The sequence below is a fragment of the Labrus mixtus genome, chromosome 7 (assembly GCF_963584025.1).
Source record: "Labrus mixtus chromosome 7, fLabMix1.1, whole genome shotgun sequence".
Taxonomy (NCBI): domain Eukaryota; kingdom Metazoa; phylum Chordata; class Actinopteri; order Labriformes; family Labridae; genus Labrus; species Labrus mixtus.
The window spans coordinates 8,760,874-8,782,622 of record NC_083618.1 but is presented as its reverse complement, the minus strand read 5'-3'; the positions used below and the strand labels follow the sequence as shown (position 1 = coordinate 8,782,622).

General features: G+C 40.1%; 1 protein-coding gene across 3 annotated transcripts; it reads left to right on the top strand.

Annotated features, from left to right (window-relative positions):
- The first annotated feature begins 1,330 nt into the window (after window positions 1-1,330).
- On the top strand, window positions 1,331-21,410 carry LOC132977743 (FYVE, RhoGEF and PH domain-containing protein 5-like). Of its 3 annotated transcripts, none has more exons than XM_061042556.1 (21): window positions 1,331-1,593; window positions 2,387-4,913; window positions 10,365-10,518; window positions 10,867-10,925; window positions 11,024-11,054; window positions 11,588-11,739; window positions 11,865-12,021; window positions 13,396-13,483; window positions 13,571-13,621; window positions 14,084-14,142; window positions 14,969-15,040; window positions 15,292-15,360; window positions 17,080-17,163; window positions 17,418-17,497; window positions 17,665-17,761; window positions 17,910-18,047; window positions 18,204-18,306; window positions 18,744-18,880; window positions 19,396-19,521; window positions 19,705-19,859; window positions 20,385-21,410. In XM_061042556.1, the coding sequence occupies exons 1-21, from the start codon at window positions 1,584-1,586 to the stop codon at window positions 20,419-20,421; spliced, it is 4,386 nt and encodes a 1,461-aa protein (XP_060898539.1). In that variant the 5' UTR covers window positions 1,331-1,583; the 3' UTR covers window positions 20,422-21,410. The 3 variants fall into 3 exon arrangements, with proteins under 3 accessions (XP_060898539.1, XP_060898540.1, XP_060898538.1); XM_061042557.1 differs by having other exon boundaries at window positions 13,393-13,483; window positions 19,396-19,494; XM_061042555.1 differs by having other exon boundaries at window positions 13,393-13,483.
- Window positions 21,411-21,749: the final 339 nt, after the last annotated feature.

The window sequence follows — 21,749 nt, the reverse complement described above, 5'->3', positions numbered from 1 at the left end:
GTTCTCAAGCTCGGTATACTTAAAGTATTCTGGTATGTTACTGTTTAAACTATTTAGTAAGAGTGTTGTGCTTATAGTATTTCTAGCATTGTGTGAGGGTTTACATCATAGACTGTTAAAATAACACATGTTTACATATACAAAATAACATATGTTTACATTCATACATTATCATCCATTTTTTAAACCAGTACAGTTAATCCACAGATGAAATATTTACTGTGATACGCCAGTAGCGCTAAACTTTGTAACTAAGGATGGATTTTTTTTAACCAAAGTGTAATGCTTGAAAATATGAAGATATCTAGTTTATTGTTTGTTGAACATTTCACCAAGAAAACTCTACAACTCTGAGATTAACCTCCCACAGGTCCCTATGTTACCCTGATAACATCTTATCATGCTTATGTGTTATGGCTCAAAATGGGTAATTCTGTGGACAAGGGTTCCTTTATTAATGCAATTTGGTAGCATGTTGGGTTTGATGTTACTGTACCCATGATATACAGCATAATAAATCTTCACCAGCTGACCACTATTCATGAATAAAAATAGCCCCCCTTACTTCACAAGCAGTTCATTCGCTGAGGCTGAGCATGATGTCCATAAGCTGTGAAGGATGTGAGGTTGGGTTGAGCAGGAAACAGGGAGAGAAGTTTCCTGTTATGTAGAAAAGAGCATGTTGTGTACCAATTAGACAGACAGACAGAGGCTGTTCAGAGAAACAAGGCGAGTTTATACCGAGACAAATGAGAATGAATGATAAATCAATCGTCATATAAAGTACACATGGTATAAGATGATGTATTGTTTTTATATGATCAGCCTCAATACAGATAGACTTCACAGAACCAATCACATTTCAGATTGAAAACATAAAGGAAACCTTTGGTTTAATTGAACTAATTGGTCTCTTTTAAAGCTGGGGAAATTGTAATTATGGAACGAGTTTCTTATTAAATGTTTAAATGTTTTTTATGTGTAAAAGATGTAATAGCTATGTTTTCATTAAATTAACTGGGCTCATCAATCTACCAACCCATAAATTATTACTAATCTCTATAATTTCACTGCCATAAATATAAATAATGATTTTTTTTAAACTCTTAATAAATAAAAATCAATCTCTGCATCACCAAAGATGTTTTAAATTTAAATGTGTGGTGTAAGAATTAAGTTAATAATGTTCTTTATAGCCGTCAAAACCCCTCATGCATCCTGCAGTCATTTCCGCTGTTTTTGATTACTTTTACTATAATACTGTGAGTCAGAGTGTACATCACATTTTCAAAGTGGACCTGTAGCTGCTGCAGTCTATTGTATGGCAGAGTGCAGCTCGAGCTTCTCTCTCCATTTGGTTTCCAGTCTCGTCCTGCGCGCGCTCCTGGACGCACAAACGATCTGCTGAGCTGCGTCTCCCTCTTAGAGGAAGATAGAAAGAGCTGTGTTCACATACACTTACTCTTTTACGCTCTGTTTGGGCGATTAATATGAGTTTTTCTTCGTTTTAACATTTTATTTTAAACTGCGTATATCGACGCTGTTTTCGTTGACGAGATGTTGGAGAGGGTCGCTCAGCAAAAATGAACACAGGTGAGATGATTTATTTTACAGGATGGTGCTGGTTTTAAACGGTGGGTCGGTTTTCGCCTTTTTTACCACATTTTGAGCGAGAGAGGATTTGCCAGGGGGGTAAAATTGAGCCGCAGTTTTACTCACATATTCACATTCTCGACTTTTTTTCTTACATTCCCATGGATAGCTACATTCCGGCGGTAGAGACAGGATATGGAGCAAAGTAAAGTGTGTGCAAAGTCCTGATTTTCGATGTTAGAGCAGAGGACAATGTAATACTGCTAACTAATTCACTGCATGCCAATACCTGTGTGAAAAGTAATTAAAAAATATATATTTGATTTGGCACCCATGTTGCTCATTTTGGAAGTTATGTGAATGATTTGTCTCACTTTTCTTTGCTGCATTTAAAGTTATTTTCTCTCAAAGCAGTAAAGACAGTTTAAAAAGGGGTCCTCTTACTTCAATCACAGGAAGTGAGTCAGGAAAATCCCTTGGATTAAAAAAAACTTTTTCAGAGGATGTAAAGTAGAGTATTACTCATTTAAGGGCATTTATTGTGTTCTTTTATCGCCATTATTTTTAGTTTGGTTAGCTCTTTCAGCATTGTATAGGCAGATGACGTTTGATATGTTGCCAAATTACTTCTTTAGCAAATATTGTACACGTTTAACAAAGAAAATGATCAAACTGCAACCACAAGTATCTACAATTTTTAGCAGCTTTAGGTCACAGGGACACAATACCATTGACCTGTAAGCTATTTTAAAGCACATAATCTTACAGTTTCCTTTTCCTGTTGTTCTCTCAGAGTGCGCCAAGCCTTCTGTTGCTCCAAAGCCAAGGTTTGTTTGTCACGCCAGCCTGAAGTGGCCCTCCCCTCTCATGTCTGCAGCCAGGGGTTCCAAACCCTCTATAGCCCCAAAACCTAAAGTCACACTGGAGCTGAATGGAAACCAGGCAAGATGTGTTAATGGAAGCTTGCTAACAACCGATGGCGAAGTAGACGAAGAGCACGAGACTGAGAATAGTCTAAACAATGCTGTTTCAGACAGGTTGCTAACGGAGAAAAAACATAAAGCCTACATCCTAGAACGACAAGAAGATTCAGAGAGGGAATCGTGGGGGGCGGAGGATGGAGAGCCAACAGGGGTGGAAAGGGAAGAGGAAGAAGACGTGATTCAGCAGATGGACGAGGACTGGAGGTTAACAGACAGCGCTCTAACAGAGGAGGTGGACTCCCTGGAAACACTTTGGGTCAGTGATGCTGGACTCACGGCTGACTCTGAGGGGGTGGTGGAGATGGTTGACACAGACATGACGGAGGACATGAACGCAGAAGGTTTCGATGCAGGAGAGGCACTAGCTGACCCGGGTGGCCTCTTGGTGGAAGGCATTTTAGTAAATAGCATTGATGAGGAGGCAGGATGCTATGCTGCTGAAAATCAACACATGATAGAGAGGCAGGAAAGGGTACAAATCAACGAGATTGAAACAGGTGACTGTACAGCAGATGATCTGACTGAGTCCCTCACAGACGAACCTGATCTTCTTATCAATGATGCTGATACAAAAGTTTTTCCGACAGACAGAGAGGAGAAAGAAGAAGAACGTGCTACTGACTGTGGCATCTCATGTAAAATCCTGAAGTTTGGATGTGGGCTTAAAACAATGGAAAAGCCCGAAAATCAGCAGACCAGTTCATTTTATAAAGAGGTCTGTGATGCAAAGAGAAATGTGGAAGTGGAGGAGGATCCAACTCATGAACCTTATTATGTCTCTTCAGAGGACATAATTCAAGAAGAGATAAAGCCCAAGAATACCAAACTACGGGGAAATTATCTTTTGTCTGCTGGTAACAGAGGAGTATTGTCTGAGAAATGTGAGGAAAGTGCTAAAGATCGACAAACGAAATGTATGAACGCTGAAGATTACATGGAGCTCGGTCAAAATGGCTACATCAGCAAAAATGGTGACGAACACTTGTTAGGAACTTATCAGAAAAGTAAAACTGACATCTCGCTGAATCATTTGGACTGTGAACCGAGGTTCAGGCTGGTATCCATCTCAGTGCCGACAAACACAGACAGCTCCCTATCATCTTTTCTATCAGAGAGCCAGTTGCTCTCCCTGAATGACTCGGATGTCTTCAGGGCTGAGGAAGACCTAGAGGGTCACATAGTACCTTATCTGGGTGACTCCACTGACACGGAGCAGGATATCAGTGAGGATCATGTCTATGAAGAACCTGGGAACTGTTCAGAGGGTGAAAATGTTTTTCCTTTTAATAGGAGGACAAGCGAGTTGCGCTCTGGCTCAATGTCACACCACATTAATAAAAATATGTCTGAAATGGGGGTGCAGTTCGTTCACAAGCCCTACATGAGTGGATTCGGACAACCTGCAATGAGCAGCAGTCCCATGCTGAGCTCAGTGCTACACAAAGGCTACAACAAACCGCATTATTTGTCCCTCTACCCGCGCTCCCTCTCGATGGAGGGTCAGGACATGCCTCTTGGTGCCTGCAGTTACAGGGAAGGATCCCCAAGACAAGGAGGTGCTATTTGTTCATCTGGAAGCTTCTCCCGGTGCTCACCTCTGTCTTCGAGTGGCTTGTCCACTCCAACATCAGTGTCAGACATCCCTCCTCCATTTGACCTGGCCTACATCACCAAGAGGCCCATCACTAAGAGTTCCCCTTCACTTTTTATTGAGGGAGACTCGTCAGAGAAAAACAGGAAAAAAAAATCCTCCATCAAGCGCTTCCTGATGCTGAAATTTAGGCGGAAAACAGAGAGCAAGCCTGTGGTGGATGTTAGTGCACCCTCCTTTAAGACCTCTGTGGAGTTCACCCACCACATGCCCAGCAGACTGCTGGATCTTGATAGACACAGTACAAGTAGCTCTCCACTGCTCAACTCACGCTCTGCTAGTAAATCTAAATTTTTGGCTGAGCCGGATTCAACTTTCTTATTCTACAAGGACAGCAAAAGAAAAGGGAACTCTGTGGCCTTTCTCAATCGCAGCGTTGTTCGCGTGGAGTCCTTTGAGGAACGCTCTCGTGTGACTTCAACATCTCTTCCAATGACTAAGCCTCGATCCATTTCCTTCCCCAACACAGATACCTCAGACTACGAGAATGTACCTGCCATCAGCTCGGACTACGAGAACCTTCAGGTCCCCCAGCGAAGGCCTGTCCGACAAGCCCCCTTTACTGACTTCTTTGACCGTCCCGGTAGGGTGATGTCCTCTGCCAATGAGACTGATGGATATGTGGACATGAGCAGCCTCCCTGGGTTCAGGAATAAAACTCAGTCATCCGAACAGGAATCAGAAAGGTACGTAAACAAGGCTAAGCTCTTTGAGGTTGAAACTGAGCTTAATACTAACCTGCTGATGTTTAGCAACTTTGTGTTACCCACATTTACTTTCTCAATTTAGCATGTTTGCATGCAAGCATAGTCTAAATTCCTCTAAACACAACTGGATACTCATGGAATGTTTTAGCTTAGAAGTATGGTATATTATAAACAACAGTGGTCAAAAAAATTGACCTGGTGATGGCGCTAGAGAGGAGGTGTAGCTATCATCAAAGTCCAGCCTGTGCTTCTGGGGATGTCCAAAAACGGTCTTTGATAATTTGATCGTCAGTAGTATAAATTGGTTGGGCTTTATGTTGGATGGCTTGGACACTGTTATGTTTGGCTCCATATGGTGTGGTCTGTAATCCTCTGATTTGAGCCCCGTTCACACTCCTGACATTTTCTAGATCATTTCAGGACATTCAGGCTTTGACATTTTCAAGGACTGCCTTTCAGACATGATCCTCACAGGGGGAGATTATCTGTGTCACTCTTAAGACTCTAAATACTACGTTTGGTTTCGGGGCAGCTGGGTAGTTCATGCTACGTGCAGGAAGAAGAGTCTTCCATAGTTATGACAGTTTCTGTGGTAATATCACTACAACATGTATAAGGATAGTTCCACAAGACAAACACAACTTTAGAAAACAATATACTGACAACTGGGGCAGGGAGCAAAACCAGTTGAAACTCGATTCAACTTGAACGACAACACCTTGCCTACTCAATCTCTGTGAATGTTCTATACTCTTACCTATTCACATATGAGCTCACCTCGACTTCACTCTGTAATTTTGCTAGTGGGATGGCTGGATAAAGTCTTATCCCAACAAATATCACATAAGCATGTTGTAATACTCATATGTTTATTATTGTTCAATCAGACACCATTTCTCAAAGCTGTGTGGGTTACTGTACATGTCATAGAGTTGTGTTGTGGCTTAGCATACTGGACACTCTGCTCTGGTGGCGGTTATGTTATGTGGTCTGACAATAAATTCATTTTACCTTGCCCCTCCTGCGTATAGTTATGGCCGTCTTCAGAGACCTGAGCAAGAGGCTTGGTGAGAGCAGCCCTGGGATCACTTGAGCCAATCCTGCCGAAACCACCATGCTACTGTCTTATCCAAAGTCAAAGTTGATTCGTTTGGCCTCAGGGGTACCAAAACACTGCACGCCCCCCTTTGGGCCTTATAAATCCTACCTCCTGTCGAGTAAAGGGGAAGGATTAGCAATGGAGCTCAGATAGCCCTGCAGCTAGTGCTAGCTCCATACTAGGCCCAACACAACCCCCACTCAGCTGTCTCATCCCCGCTGTTCAAGTCCAGGCCGGGCTAGCTTTCAATTTCATTGTTGCAGTAATTTTGACGATACTCTCTGTCATCCAACTATGCAGCTTTCTCATCTAAATAATAAATCCACTTTCTTTTTTCCTTCACTCTCTACCGTCAGCAGTAAACTGTTAACTGAACAACCCTACAAGCTCTTCTATTGAAGACTGGATTTGCAGCAGTCGTCTATATGCCATTGTTTAATGAATAAATATCTTTCATCATGTATCATTTTTGTATTTGCAGCACATTTCTTTTATTTGCAGCTTGTTTCAGTGGTTGTATTCGTTTTGGACTTTTGCATCTGCTTTTGCATTAATATTAGAGGACAAGACATTGACAAGCTAAAAATAGATATTTAAATATGGAAACAATTATAAAATGTATATTTTGATTTTCATTAACGAGATCACTGGGAATAAAGTGTTAGTGGTGGGCTGTCAACATTCTAAATCAATGATATTTTCACCAAATATACGTCTTTTCCGTCAGTTTTATACTGTTTTATACTGAGATAATACTTTACATGAAATTTGATTTGTTTCAGAGAATGTATGGTCATGAAAATTTGCCTCAAAGTCATAGAAAACTCATTGAAATTTACTGGCAAAAACGTCAATGAACCCTGACCTCCAAAGTCAGTAGAATATTTCCGTTTTGGAACATGAATGTCTGCACAAAATATCTTGTACTTGTTGTGATATAACAGTTTAAACCAAAATGATGGACTGACCAGAGGAGATTCCCATCCATAGAGCTATGCAGCTACTGTGTGTTAGTGTGTGTGTTTGTGTAGCTTGATGCTGCCGGGACACAATATAAGTGATCTCTGCCATCCTTTACACTTTACATCGCAAGCTTTTTTTATTACTGCTCGGACACTGAGAGTATAACAATGCCCCTGGGGCGGAGGATTTATAACTATTTATTATGTTGAATCCCCTGATGCTGAGCTCAAAGCAGGCACGGAGGACAATAAGCTACTGTACCCTCAAGCTATGAGATGTAGGTAGTGTGTGCCTGTGTGTTGTTGGGGCATGCTGGGTGGGTGGTATAGAGGGAAGCGCTAGAGATGATGGTCTTGACAAAGGCTGTCTCCTCAGATGTAAGTGAAAACAGGCTCGTTTTATTCATAAATTGAATTTAGGTGTATAGCCTCTTGCTTGAAATGAAACCCCTGGAATTCCTGCGCTGGTGTTATTTGTTGGTATGATCAGCCACACAGTATAAACATTAACCCATCCCCCCTGCATTCCTGTTAGCCATGCCCATATCATACAGGCCGCTCAGGAAGATTAATAGTCTGAGCATTGTGGAGTCATTGCTCTTCTCTAAGCAGACCAGAACAACAGGCTAAGATACAATCTCAGTACCTTCTGTAGTCAGCAGTTGTTCACTGCAGTACTTCCCTCTCATCACTGTGGTCATCATGTGCAAGATCAACTGTACAACAAAGCCTCGAAAACAGTATTTGGTGATGTGGAGGTCAAAACTTTGGTGTTACATATAAAACTTAATGTAGTACATATGATAAAGGAACTGACTGATTCAAACGCAGTCTTCATTCCATTTTCTGCTCCACTGTGCCGGCTCCTCCATCCTGTCTTTACTCACAACAACATGACTAACAAGTGCCCTGTTAACCTTTTTTACGAGTTAGTTTAAACATCCTTTTGTTTTGGGCATCAGTTAACATTAAGGATGAAACATGTACTGTAAAGAGTTTACTGTACTTTGTTGTGCTGCCCCTTGCCTACACATCTCGTTTTTCAGATGTAAGACAACATTGTTTGAGACAGATCCCAACAATATCACATATGCATGTTTTAATACTGATATAGAACTGAGGAATATAGGGCAAATATTTTTGTAGTTTCTATAATTTTTTTCAATGCTTAGTTGATTTATAGAAAAACACTGCAACAACTATGATCAAACATTTTTCAATTTTCATTTAAAAATATGCAAAATATCCTTTTAAACGAACCCTATATTAAAATAATATCCTTAGCCCAGTCAGTCAAGCCAATATGTACGCGTGTACACATGATTCCTTGAAGAATGTTCTGCTTTTGTTGAAGTTATGTATCCATTCATTTTTGTTTAGTGACTGTATTTGATCCTTTTTTGCACTCCATACTCTGAAGCCATAGAAAACTTCAATATAAATCGAAAAACAAACTTCTTAACACTTACGCACGAGGGTCTGTAATTATATCAAAGCAATATTTAGTTGGGCAGCAGACTCAGTTAAGGCTGTTAGTTTTACAGTAGCCTGAAGGAGCAATATTAGCAGATCATACTTTGGAGATTGTTGGAGTCAATCCCTCATCACTGGAAATCTTGTAACAAACCTGAGGCATAAAGAAAATGACTATTTCTTATCTCCTCCTGTAATCTTTCTCCATATATTTCCCCTCCAGCCTTCCTACAACATAGCAGGAGAAGTGATGAGGGCCGTATGATTCAAAGTGTTATAAAAGCCTAATATAGCTCTGTGCATGTGCTGTGTGGTTCAAGCCCCCCCAGATATCTCATCCAAAGTTTGATCCCTTCAGCAGTAATGGACCGTGCCGCTCTAATGTGTGCAACGCTGAGACCTGAACTGCTCACATATGTTGTTCATACGCAGCTAATTTGCATCTCAGTGGGGTGAAATCCACTGGTGCTTGGAGTGAAACATGGCAACACTTGCAAGGAGTTTGGTCACATAGGAGATGATTGCAGCGCTACTGTAACTTAAGAATGTGTTTTTATTTGCATAGTTTACACCCCCTATCGAACTGCAGTCATTAGCATATTCATTTAGGCTCCCTGCAGAAGAGATTTTCATAGCGTAAAATACCGACATGCATCGCTAGTTGGGTACAGAAGTCACTGCAGGCCTTTAAGGTTTGGTTTATTGAATTCTTTGTATCTGCAATGTTTTATCTATTCACGTTTACTTCTAACACTGAATATGTTTATTACAGTAATATTTCAAAGTAGACAACCAAAAAGGAGCATAAAGATAGCCTGGTTGGTTAAATGAAATTCATTGGATTTTTTCTTCATGAATAAAAGCTGTAGGGCAGAACACAGTTCATATGGTAAAACCAATAAGTCAGATTTGTGGATACTTCCTTTTTTTTTACACTCTATGTTCAAAACTGAAATGATACTTTTCAGACAAAACCGAATTTTAATCCAGGGGTAGGCAGGGGGTGTAGGGTAAGCAAGATGGAGCGGCAATATTATTAAAGGATAAAAGTTTTTCATTTGTTTGTTTGTTTTTACAAAAATGGATATTGATACTGAACTTATTTAGCAATTAAGGGAATACACATATTAGTTCCTTTGCCATATGTTTGATGGCAGAATCAAAACTTGAATGAAGAGGCTAAAACCAGCAGATTTTAGCTTAGTTTAGCATAAATACTAGAAATTGAGTGAAGCACAAAAAACGATAATACCCTATTCTTTTTAACCTTTCCACACAAGTGTAATGAAGTGTAACATGTTTGTGAATTAGGTTCAGATGTGAATACAGGAGAATTTTGTTACATTTGGACAGAGCCATGCAAGCTGTTTGTCTGTCTCCAGCCTACATGCTGAGCAAGGAAATGTGTCTGTTGACGGTAGCTTCAATCAATCTCTATTTGTGTAGCGCCAATTCATAACAAACGTCTTCTCAGGACAATTTACAAAAAGAGCAGGCCTAGACTTTCCATGAAGTCATGATGGGTTTTTTTTCATTGAAATTTCAAAATAATTAAAGTAATTCTTAAACATGTCATAATGTTCCTTTAAAATAAAACAATCACAGGAGAAGTATCTCTGTTGGGTTGAATCAAACTCATCAAAGATCCTCATGCAGAGGCCTTAACTTACCGTCATAAGAGGACGTGTCTTTATTTTAAGAGGTTTATGTAAATCCAGCACAGGTGCTCACTCCTGAATTATCATCACCTTCATCCCTAATTTTTCTGTCTTCTTTATGTGCAGCAAAAAATATGATTGCTTATCAATGTATATCTGCTGTATACACATCATTTATTGTGTGCATATACATTTTGCTCTATTCACCATAACTCTTTCGTTCTTTATCTCTCATCAGTGCATACACAGAAGCCTACAACGTGTGCTCAGTGGCTCTTGCTCCACAGAACACTTCAGTGGGTGATATCCATAAAGAGACGGCTTGTGAGGAAGACCAGGGACGAACTTCTGATGAGGAAGACGCAGGTTCAGCCAACAGTTATGACAGACAGGTAAGTTCTGACAAATCTTCTCCTTTAAAAAGTGAATGAATTCTAATTTCATGTGAAAACATTTCCAATCAAAAGGCTGAAATGATTACTTATTTAAAGCACAAAATGCAATACAATAAATCAAAGTGAACTGTTTTCATCTTGGGCAATTGCAGTCAAAAGTCAGGCTTGCAATGCGGGTTAATGGAGGTTAATGGGCCGCTACAAGGCTATCCTCATTATTTAAAACGTGATTGCTGCTGATGAGGAGAGGGAAGTCAGGGATAATTGTTAAAGTGTTGCACAAAATGCTTTTGTTTGCTTTTTTGAACCCTGGTTTAAAACAAATAATAACATGATTGTTCACAGCCTGATGGCCGATCCAGAGCCTTTTACATCGCAAAAGAGCTGGTGGATACAGAGAGATTGTAAGTCACATGCAAACTTTTCCATCTGAACGTATTGGCCATCAAATGGTCAGGTTCCCTTCACCCCCTTGATTCATTCTTTCTTTCTATGTTCACAGACACGTGAAAGCCCTCAAGCTTCTCCAGGACGTAAGGAATATACTCAGTTCTATTGCACTGTTATTCTCATGTACCTATCCAGATATTCTTTTCTATGTCGTACCATAAGATAGAGTCTGAACTTGAATTAAAGTTGCAGAGTTATTGTTAATGAAAGGCAATCCATGTTCTAAAGCTCAGGTTGACCTCCTCATTCCCTGCAGATGTCAACATTTCAGATGTGTTTTTAGCAGCTGTATTCTGTGTTTGCTTTCCTTAAGTCTATATAAATTAACTTTCATTAAACAGGATTAATATGTGAACAAATAGGACTTTGTGCCCCACTCGAGGGCATCCCAGAAGTGACAATGATGGAGGAACTAGTGCTGCCTTGATAACCACTGCATCAGTGGTCTTATCAATGATAGGGCATTTTGATGTGATATCTCATGGGCTCCCTGTGTTCAGATAGCGTCTTGTAATAATATTGAAGAAGAGTAGAAGAAAAAACAAACAGAGAAAGGCCGACTTTAGAAGAAACTTTGTAAGAAAAAAATGTTCCTTAACATTTATTTGTGTTCCAGGACTTTCGGGAAGCAGTTGGGGCAGCAGTCGGGGATGAGGGGGACCCTGTGCTGGATGAAGAGAGACTTAGAGAAATTCTCAATGAGCTGCCTGATGTTTACATCCTGCACCGCAGAATCCTCAACGAGCTGGAGAATCGAATTCGACACTGGTGAGGCTCTAACACTGTCCCATGCTGTTAACGCAACCTGAAATGAACCCGTCCCTCTTCAGTGAAAACATTAATGCAGCTAATAGAGTGTGAAATGTAACCTAAGGACTTCTTGCATCACTCAGGGAAGAGAGCCAGAGGATCGCAGACATCTTTCTGTCCAGAAAAGCAGAGTTTTTGGTTTTCACCACTTACATTGGCCACTATGACAGAAGTATGAGCCTGCTTGACGATAGCTGCCAAACATCACCTGCCTTTGCAGCCATTGTTCACCAGTTTGAGGTAAGACCTACAGGGCATCTCGAACTCTACATACAAAACGTGTTCTGTAAAGCCTCTAAATTGTTTTCATTGAAAATAAGAGTGAATCTTTGGTTTCAGTCGCAATGTATCTGTTTCTTCTGCTGCCTCACTTATCTCTGCCTTACATCTCTTGTGAGCAGAGTTCAGTGTGTGTCTGGATGTGTGTGTTTGTGTGTGTGTGTGTGTGTGTGTGTGTGTGTGTGTGTGTGTGTGTGTGTGTGTGTGTGTGTGTGTGTGTGTGTGTTACATGCAGTGACAAAGATAAAGTGCATGTTTTATTGAAGTAGAGGTGGTGAGAAAAGTTTTGTACTGGACTGCGTATTACAGAAAGGCACCCTTGTGACTAACATTCAACATTCAACATTCAACATGCAAATCCTTTACGGTTTAAGCAAAAGGAGGAAGGCTAAATGAAAGCAATAATTAATTTAAAGCAACAGCTACACAAATATTTTTACAGTTAAAGGAAACTGCCCTGACACCCTAAGGAAAAAGAATGGCCTCATGGTTAGACTTAAGAACAGATATGTTTGTTAAGCGCCACTCAGAACAACAGTTAAATGCTGACGTCTTAAGGCTACTTAAAATTTATGTCGGTTGCACATCCCACCTGCTTCTTTAAGCTCCACAACAGTACACTTTTATTGAGGAGTTATAATTAGCCTCAATTAAAGAACAGACACAAGACAGCGTTTTCTAAACCAGTCAGCCAGAGAAGCTATTAAGTTGATAAATTTAAGATATAAAACACATAAAACTGTATGCTTGACAATTCAACAGGGAGACTGTAGCAGCTGTTTACTATCCAATATTAAATTCAAAATTAGATTTTATTCAGCCACGGACCAAGGACTTTTACAGTATTTTCTCATCATTTTATAGACCACAGAGGAGAGGAGTTGGCAGGATGTCTTTGCAGACCTGCGCAGTTTTGTTTTCTCTGATTTAAAGTCTGCAGATTTTCCGAAGCAGCCTGTGTATTAATGTTAGAGCAGGAGGCTCATTTATCTGTTTGCTTATCATCATTATGAGTTCTGATGATTATCAGTTCATAATTTTGAGTTTAAAATTGGAAACAGCTGACAAAATAAATGTGTGTGTGTGTGTGTGTGTGTGTGTGTGTGTGTGTGTGTGTGTGTGTGTGTGTGTGTGCGTGTGTCTTTGTATTGAGAAACAAGGTGTTGATACAAAGAGTCTTATTCACACTTAATAGAAACATACTCACATTCAGTGAGATCTCCTGCCTGTTTGATTGTTTTGTTAAAGTTCATGTGGATGTCTGCAGTATATCTGGACATTATGAGCAGCAACGATACCATCAAAATGTTTTATCTGTTTAATTCACATCAGCAGCAGAGTCCAGCAGGGGATAAAGTGTCTCTGAAACATCAGCTCCTGCAAGTCATCGTGCGTGTAGCTCAGTACCGCATGCTCCTCACTGGTCAGTCTTTTGTTCAGGTTTCTTTTCTGAATGAAACTATACTTCACTCTTATTTGTTGCATTCATTTGTTCTCTCTTCTCTTACAGATTACCTGAACAACCTCTCCCCTGATTCCCAGGAATATGAAGACACCCAGGGTATAGTAAACAAAGAGCAGAGGCAGTGTGGACAGAGGCTGCTCACTGTTACTCACAGGGGAGCTGTACTGGCCTGTGTTTGTGGCTCTGTGTTTACACTGAATTTACTTGCACTCATTTGGCATGGAGAAATGGCCATGAGAGAGCCAATTTAGATATTTTTTTGTTTACAGTGGTAACCCACCAAGCAGTCATTTCAGCTCTTCTTATGTGATGACTGTGATGTGTAATTCATGAGAAGACAAGTTGCAGCAACACTCTCTCTTATGTTCGATAAGGGAGTCACCTTACTCCCAGCCTGCAGACGCAGTCGGGCTTCTGACTCATCACTTTGATGTTTTTATGACTTTTCTACACACAAAAAACAAAGAGACACTTCAACATTATAAATACTCATTGTGGAAGCATTCTTATAGTGTTGTCTCTGATTCTGTGCTTCGTCCCTGTGTTTGTCTTTAACAGCTGCTGTGGCCGTGGTATCTGACTTTGCAGACCAGGCAAATGACAGCTTAAAACAGGGGGTAAGTTTCATGTATCTACATACAGTATGTCAATCTGTAGGCTAAAACACAATATGCACTGAATGCATGGATTAAAAAAAACTTTACACCATAATTTAAGACAGAATTTACACTTAGCTGGTGCAACAGGGCACTGAACAGATTGTTAAAGAAAGAAAGTTAAGTGCTTCCAGTGCAAATGTAGTGTCACTTTTTACATTACAGGTTTGACCAAATGTTTTCACAGGAAATAATATGAGAGCAATTTCAGTTCAATAGATTAACACAAAGATGCCCATAGATTTGGTTGAAACATCACAACAATTTCTACAAAAGTGACCATGAAGTTCTTGTGAATCCCTTTATCTTCATTGAGGAAAAATCATCAGTTGTCAAAAATTGTTGATTGTACTTTTGACCTAAACACTTATCCCGTATACCACAGTACAAGTCAGCTTTTAGCTAGAGTTCTAATTGGCAAACTTCTTACAGTTCTTACAGAACACTCAGATGAGATTGGGACCATGACTGATAAACAAGCTAGCATTGTCATTTTAAGCATGCAAGCATGCTGACATAGCAGTCTCTGAGCCTCATACTTGGCTGTAGACTTTACGGGACCACAGATAATCTAGTTTTGGTATCATGAAATTGTAAATAGTTTGACTCCTTTTTAAAGAGAACCATTTATGTCTTACCTGCCTGATCCAGGTTAACTTTGCCCTAAAAGTGATTCATTGATTAAGTTATAGTTCAGAGGAATGAGACTGATAATGCTCTTTCATGGTTTCTCTAATTTCAGCGTCTCATTTTCTCTTTCTGGCTTTTTTCTGTCTTTGTGCCTCAGGAGAACTTGTTGCGTCTCGTCAACATAGAGTACAGCGTACTCGGCCAGAGGGACCTGCTGCAGCCTGGCAGGGTATGACTCCGATAACAGCATTGTTTCTGTTTTGAACTGCCAGCCCACCCTGTCTGCCCTGCACCACCCCCGCGCTGCCCTTTACACAATCAAACAGCTGGGAATCCCCAGCTGGCCAGTTTTCATTTATTTATTAAAACGGCTTTTTTTTTTAGATATATAAACCCGTAACTTGTCATTCTCATTTATCATTTTGCATTAATGATCATGTCAGTTTGATTTGATCCTGTGTATGTGCTTTTTCAAATCAGGTCTTTGTGAAGGAGGGCACCCTGATGAAGGTCAGCAGGAAGAGTAGACAGCCCCGCCATCTGTTTTTGGTAAACATTGTCTTGCTTTTGAATAGTCTTATAGACACAAACCCCATTTTTCTTAATTTGATAGTATTCTAAAAGTAAGATGTTATTTTAATGATGTAAATACACCAAGATCTAAAAACATGTCTTTGTAGAGTTGCTCAGCTTCTGCCTGGTCAGTTTCTGTGTCCAGACTGAGCTATTAAGAGCAGGTTTCCTGACAGGATGTTTCTGAATACTGACTTCCTGAGCCAGTTCTCTCCTGACAGCACAGGGAAGGACAATCAGTCAGTTTCTTATACTGAAGGATCCTGGTACACCTGTGAACTCTAGGACTCTGATTGTGTTGTCTAAATAATGGTCCAATATATACGATAAATATTTTAAGTGCTCTCAGCTGACTATGATAATGCTAAATTAATGATGACTCAGGAAGGAAGAGGTCTCTAATTAATACGGTTAAAAATATAAACAATGCCGTTTCTTACCACCTGTCTCAACCAGGTTTACACTAGTCATACATTATGAAAGAGTCGAAGATTACCCCCTGTACTACGGGAAACGATTAAATCAAGATACATTAGAAAATGAAACCCTTTGCAAATTATCCATAGAGCATCATCATCATTTGCTGCTTGTCCCTCCTATGTAGTATGTTTTGAAATGTGTGGTTCAACGCTTAAAACGAGAGACAGTGAATAAAATGACTCAATAGAAAATAATACAGGAGGGAATGATGCACCTTGACATCAACTTTATCTATTTACTGCAGTTTTGTTATTTGTTTATGATCATAATAATTGTTACATTAAAGATCAAAAAATACATTTTGAAGACGCTAAAGGCCTCCATCTTCAAACAATAATTTGAAAGTGTTAAAATACATTCTACTCCCTCCTCCTGATTAAAATATATCTAACTGATAAAACTACAACGTTATATACTCATTGTAAAATGTTACCTAAATGTTTATTCTCAGTTTGATGCACTTAAAGCTTCAGATTTGCACATTGTTTCCTCGACGGGACCATGAGTGTCTTCTTGACTATTTGTGACATCACAAATTCATGTTTGTATGTTCCCCCAGAAGATCGTGTGAAAACAGCTGTCAAACCCTGCTCATGCATCGATCAGCAATGTGAAGCTCACCAATTAAAATAAAGTAACAATTAGCACATTTCATACTGAAGAGGGGTCTTAAATTGAGGTCTTGTGCTTCAAAATTTAGGTATAGATTAACCAGTGGAAATATGTTGTATGTGGAGAAGACAAAGTTGGAAGTAGTAGAGAGGGACTAGTTTCCTTTAGGTGGAGGGTGAATGGGCGTGTCACTGGAACTTTGTAAATGTGCGGAACCCTTAAATGAATATGAATGAATGCAAAGAGTTTGGTTCACATATTTAACAATTTATGAATCAAATGTGTGAATGCATAGCCAAGTTCTGTATAAGTCTAGAGGGCCACCTAGTGGAGAAATGCTGCACATACATGAACAACAAAGTCTCTTTTTATTGTGCATTAGGCTTTGTTGCTAATGTAGAGAGGACAGTGGATAGAGCAGGAAACACAGGGATGAGAGTGTGTGGAATGACATGCTGGGGTTGGAGTTGAAACCAAGCCGCCCACTTCGAGGACTATAGCCTTTATACTTGGGGTGCATATAACCACTAAAGGCTTTCCTTTGCTCCCATTTAAATAATTTCATAACTGTGACTAATGAGTGTTATCTCTGTCTGTTGTCAGATGAATGATGTGCTGCTGTACACATATCCTCAGCAAGATGGGAAATACAGACTGAAGAATACTCTGCCCCTCACTGGGCTGAAGGTCAGAGTCCTCCATGGACCATTTTCTACTTTTCAAATAGACAGACGTTTTAATGAAATTACATCTGAAAGTATTTTTCCCAACACAGAACATCCCAGCCGATAAAAAATGAAATAATAAATAAGATTTATTTTGGGGCTTTTTGCCTTTATTTGGATAGGAAAGTGTTTGCTCCCATACTGCCAGACTGGGACTTTTTTTTCCATTCACTCTGTCGTTCTGGTATTTGATTTATCATTTTATTAATGTCCCAGGTCAGTAAACCCTTCATAGAAAATGCCCAAAATGCCCTGAGGATTGAAGGAACAGACATCTCCATCACGCTGTCTGCAAGGTAGGACACATGGTACTGTTTGAATAATGGATAGTGTTGAATAATGGCAACGATTAAAGGTTGAAACCTTTTGAACCCTAGTGGGTATAAAATGTTTTGTGCTGCAGCTTGGTGTTAATGATTGTGTTATTGTAATTGTATTGGGATTGTGTGTTGATTATTTGCAGTTCCTTCATTGAAAGAGAAGACTGGTTTTACACTCTGAGCCACACTGTGACTGAACATACCAGGGGTTCTTCATCATTTAGCAGCTGCTCAGGAGAGGTGAGCAAACAATAATGTATCGTTTTTCGCTCGCTCTTTTTGTCACCATGAGATTGAGTCCATTTGCGTCATGCAACGAGAGTGTCTCATGCAAATGCCAATCACCACAGTTTGATAGGGTTTTTGTGTTTCTGTTTGTTTGTTCCAGGCAAGAGACTGTCTGCGCCTGGCTCTCGGAGAAAAAGCTCCTACACTTGTTCCAGTCTCACAGGTGATGATGTGTATGAACTGCACCTCAGACTTCAGCCTCACTCTGCGCAGACATCACTGCCATGGCTGTGGGAGAGTGAGTCACACACAAATAAACATTGTGCTCTATAATGGTTTTCTATCTGTTAAACAGGATGCGACAGATTCTGCCAAAGTATTTTTGACATGAATGCACTCATTCTTTCCTCATATTTTGAATGTTCCTGACAAGCCTTTATTTCATTTGATGCAGATTGTTTGTCGGAGTTGCTCAAGGAACCGATATCCACTGAAGTACATGAACAACCGCCTGGCCAAAGTCTGTGATCACTGTTACAGCGAGCTTAAGAAGAGAGGTGACTACTACAATATCTACGGAAAGACATCAGACATCTATTTCCAGCTAACTCAAAATCTAGAAAGCAGTAAATAAAGGAGCGAGTCATCCTTGAAACAGTAATCTTTTGTTCAAAGGACTCTGGGTAAAGGATGAGGATGTAAAATGTATGGAACATGTCTAAATTAAATCTCTAAAGCTAAGCCTGAGGTTCATTTGGAAAAAACATTTCAATTAAAATAACTCACATTTGCAGACAAACAACAACAACAACTTTTGTGTTACTTAATTGTTACTCATGCTTATCCTCAATATGATTCACCAAAGAAGCATATTGCCTCTGCTGTGTTGTATTTGTCATACACTTACAGTTAACCTGCTGTGTAGCTCTGGTAGTGCGGGTGTGACAGTCTTTGTCCTTGTCCTCTGCTGTAGTGAAATTGTGTATTTCTTTAGGAGGAGATGTGTCCTTGCTGTTAGGTGACTGCAGCCCTCGTCCAAACCGCTCCAGTCGTCCCCTCTCTTCTGTGTTCCAAAACATTCATCCTCCAAACATCTGGAGACATCGCAAAGGAACCGCCTCCTTCACCCAGGTACACTACACCTTGTAAATGTTCTCTTCTCAGAGAGGGCTCTGTAATGCCATCTAAAGCCGTTTACACATTGAGATTCTGCACAGGGCCATAACAAAGTTCTGCTCTCACTATGACATTGTACTTACACATTGCATCCACAGAAGGCTTATCAGTGTGTGATTTTACATTGCGTTAAAGTATTGCGGTAGGGTTGCAAAAGTGTGAGAGGCAGGGTGTGTGAACTCACACCAGGAACTTCACACAAATTCAGACATGCACGCACACACACGGCACACGCCCTACTTCCTCCAACATTACACAGTACCACCATCACCACCCTATTAGGCCTCTGCTATTCTGTTACTACCTCCGATGGCAGATCAGGGGCAGAATGACTTCGCCCCACAATGTGGTACACATGTTACAATTTGCAGACGAAGCGTACCAGGGCCGTAAATATCCTGTCTTGAACTGGCAGTATGTAAATGCCATAAGAAACATTACCATCCCCTTCCTGCTTCCATGCTGTACAGGTGACAGTGTCAGAGGAGGGTTCCATCAGCGGCAGTCTGCATTGCAGCAAGAAGAGCAAGAGGAGCTGGAAGAGACTGTGGTTCCTCCTAAAAGACAAGGTGCTTTACACCTACAGAGCTCAAGAGGTGAGGGGAAATATGCACTCCCCTTTAACCTAAACAGCATATATTCACACTCACACAGTGAGACAGTGAGGTCCAAAGCTGTCAGGTTTTGTTGTTCGATTACTAAAAGTGCTGAAATGTCACAAGTTATATATCTGTATCTTTAATCCATTTCTGTTTCCCTGATATATTCTCTGTCTGCAGGAAAAAGTAGCATCTGAGAGTTTACCTCTGCTGGGATTCACAGTGAAGCTACCTGACAGACTGCAGGGAGAGGAGGAGGCAAACATCTTCCAGCTTTACCACAAAAAAACCTTGTATTACACCTTTAGAGCCACAGACAACTACACAGCCCAGAGGTGAGACAAATAGACATCTAATAACTTCAAAATGTTTGAAGACTTAGCATGAAAAATTGTAAGTCTTACTATTACCTCCAACTGTAGTAATGATGTCTGGTTTGCTGTTAAAGGCTAAAAGACTCACCATGCCTGGGTTTCTACTGATGTGTTGTTACTATTTGGAAAGAAACACAAGCATGAATGTGTGTTCTTAATAACTTTGGTTTCGGATAGGCATTAAAACCTCATTGACAAAGTGTACAAATAATTCTTGACAGATTGTAGACATCACAACAAGTTGGAAATGCACGTAATCCAGTTTGGAGTTTTGATGTTTCTCTGGACAGAAGTACAGACTGAGTTTAATGAACAAGAAAAATTTGTGAAACTTACTTCTTTTATGTTCATTGAGAAGCACAGTTCAATATGACCTCCGCTAATAATGTCTGTCATGCAGAACAGGCGCAGACAAAAAGTTATCTTTAAACACAACTGCATGTCACATAGTTTTGTTTCTCATTTTATAATCCTCTCTTCTTACAGGTGGGTAAATGCCATGGAGGAAGCCACAGTTTTATAGGATCAGCTGTTCTGGGTAGTTGGCTGGAAATAGAAGTCTGATGTCTTTCTTCTGCTACAAACCGACTGTGAAACCAAAATGGGAAGATTATCTGATAATGTCTGCAAGTTGAAACTTGCCTTGCTGGACTGAATAAAAATAAGACGCGATGTTCTTTGAGAGGGGACATGATTACCTACTTTGTCAACCTCCTGTGTCCCCCGCCTGCTGCTGCAGCAGGTGTGATGCTGAGAGCCTCGACAGGCGTTGGCCCAGATACCTGCCAGAGTAAAACGTTACATGGTGTGACCTGTATTTCCTCCCAGAAGCTGATCAGAGACATTCCTCCAGATCAAGGAGAAAACTATTGGGGGGAAAGACATTCTACGATTTTAATTATTTTTGCACATATCTAATATTTTAAAACCACATGAGAAATCATACAAAATCTGGACATATTATCAGTCATTGTACTGTTGTTTCCAGGGAGGCTGAAAAAACTGTAATTTATTTCACCGCCACTCAAAAATACCAAAATCTGACATGGCCTGATGAATAATGTAGTTATACCTTCATTTCTACATGAGTTCTTTCACTGGATTAAATGACTCATATATTAAAGCACAGGCTGCGACGTCAAAGAGTGAGTAATTTAGATCTTATAGAAAAGTGTGTTGCTTTTCCATGTACTGTATTATAGGAGATTGTCATGCCAGTGAATGCATAATTATGATATTTTCTAGACTGATATTAAAATTAGTTTACCTTAATCACTTAGGCCAAATAACTTCAGTTACTGTACTTAACCTAATTTACTTAAAGTGCTTTTTATCATGTTTTATTGTTTCAAATACTTTCAAAAAGAAGAATGTACATTCTTTTTTGGATTAAGACTCAATATCCAGAAATGCACAGATCAACTCTGGATTCAACTGTACTGTACTTGATGTTGAGTTGTTTAAATGTCTGACAATATTATTTTAAAATGAAGTAATGAGGCTGAAACGACAGAGACGGTCTTTGTGTTTTCTATTTGCCTTCTTGCTGCCCTCTAGAGGGCAAGTGGGTGAAACTTTCAGCAGGTTGTCATTGACTTCCTGTCATTGTGGCCTTGCTAATGGAGCTCTGTAAATACATTAAGGCTGGACGTTAGCCTCCAGCTACAGTTTTCACTCCAGTTAAACACACTATTTATGAGCATGTCTCGTCAGTTCTGGCATGTAGACCATGTGTGGTCTGTTTTCATGAAAAGCCAAGCTGGCTGTGTGGCTCAGATCTCACTTTATGCTGCTTGGGAGACTGACTGAGTGACACGTAGGCCAGTGTGCAGTGCGGCCAAAGAAAGGCCA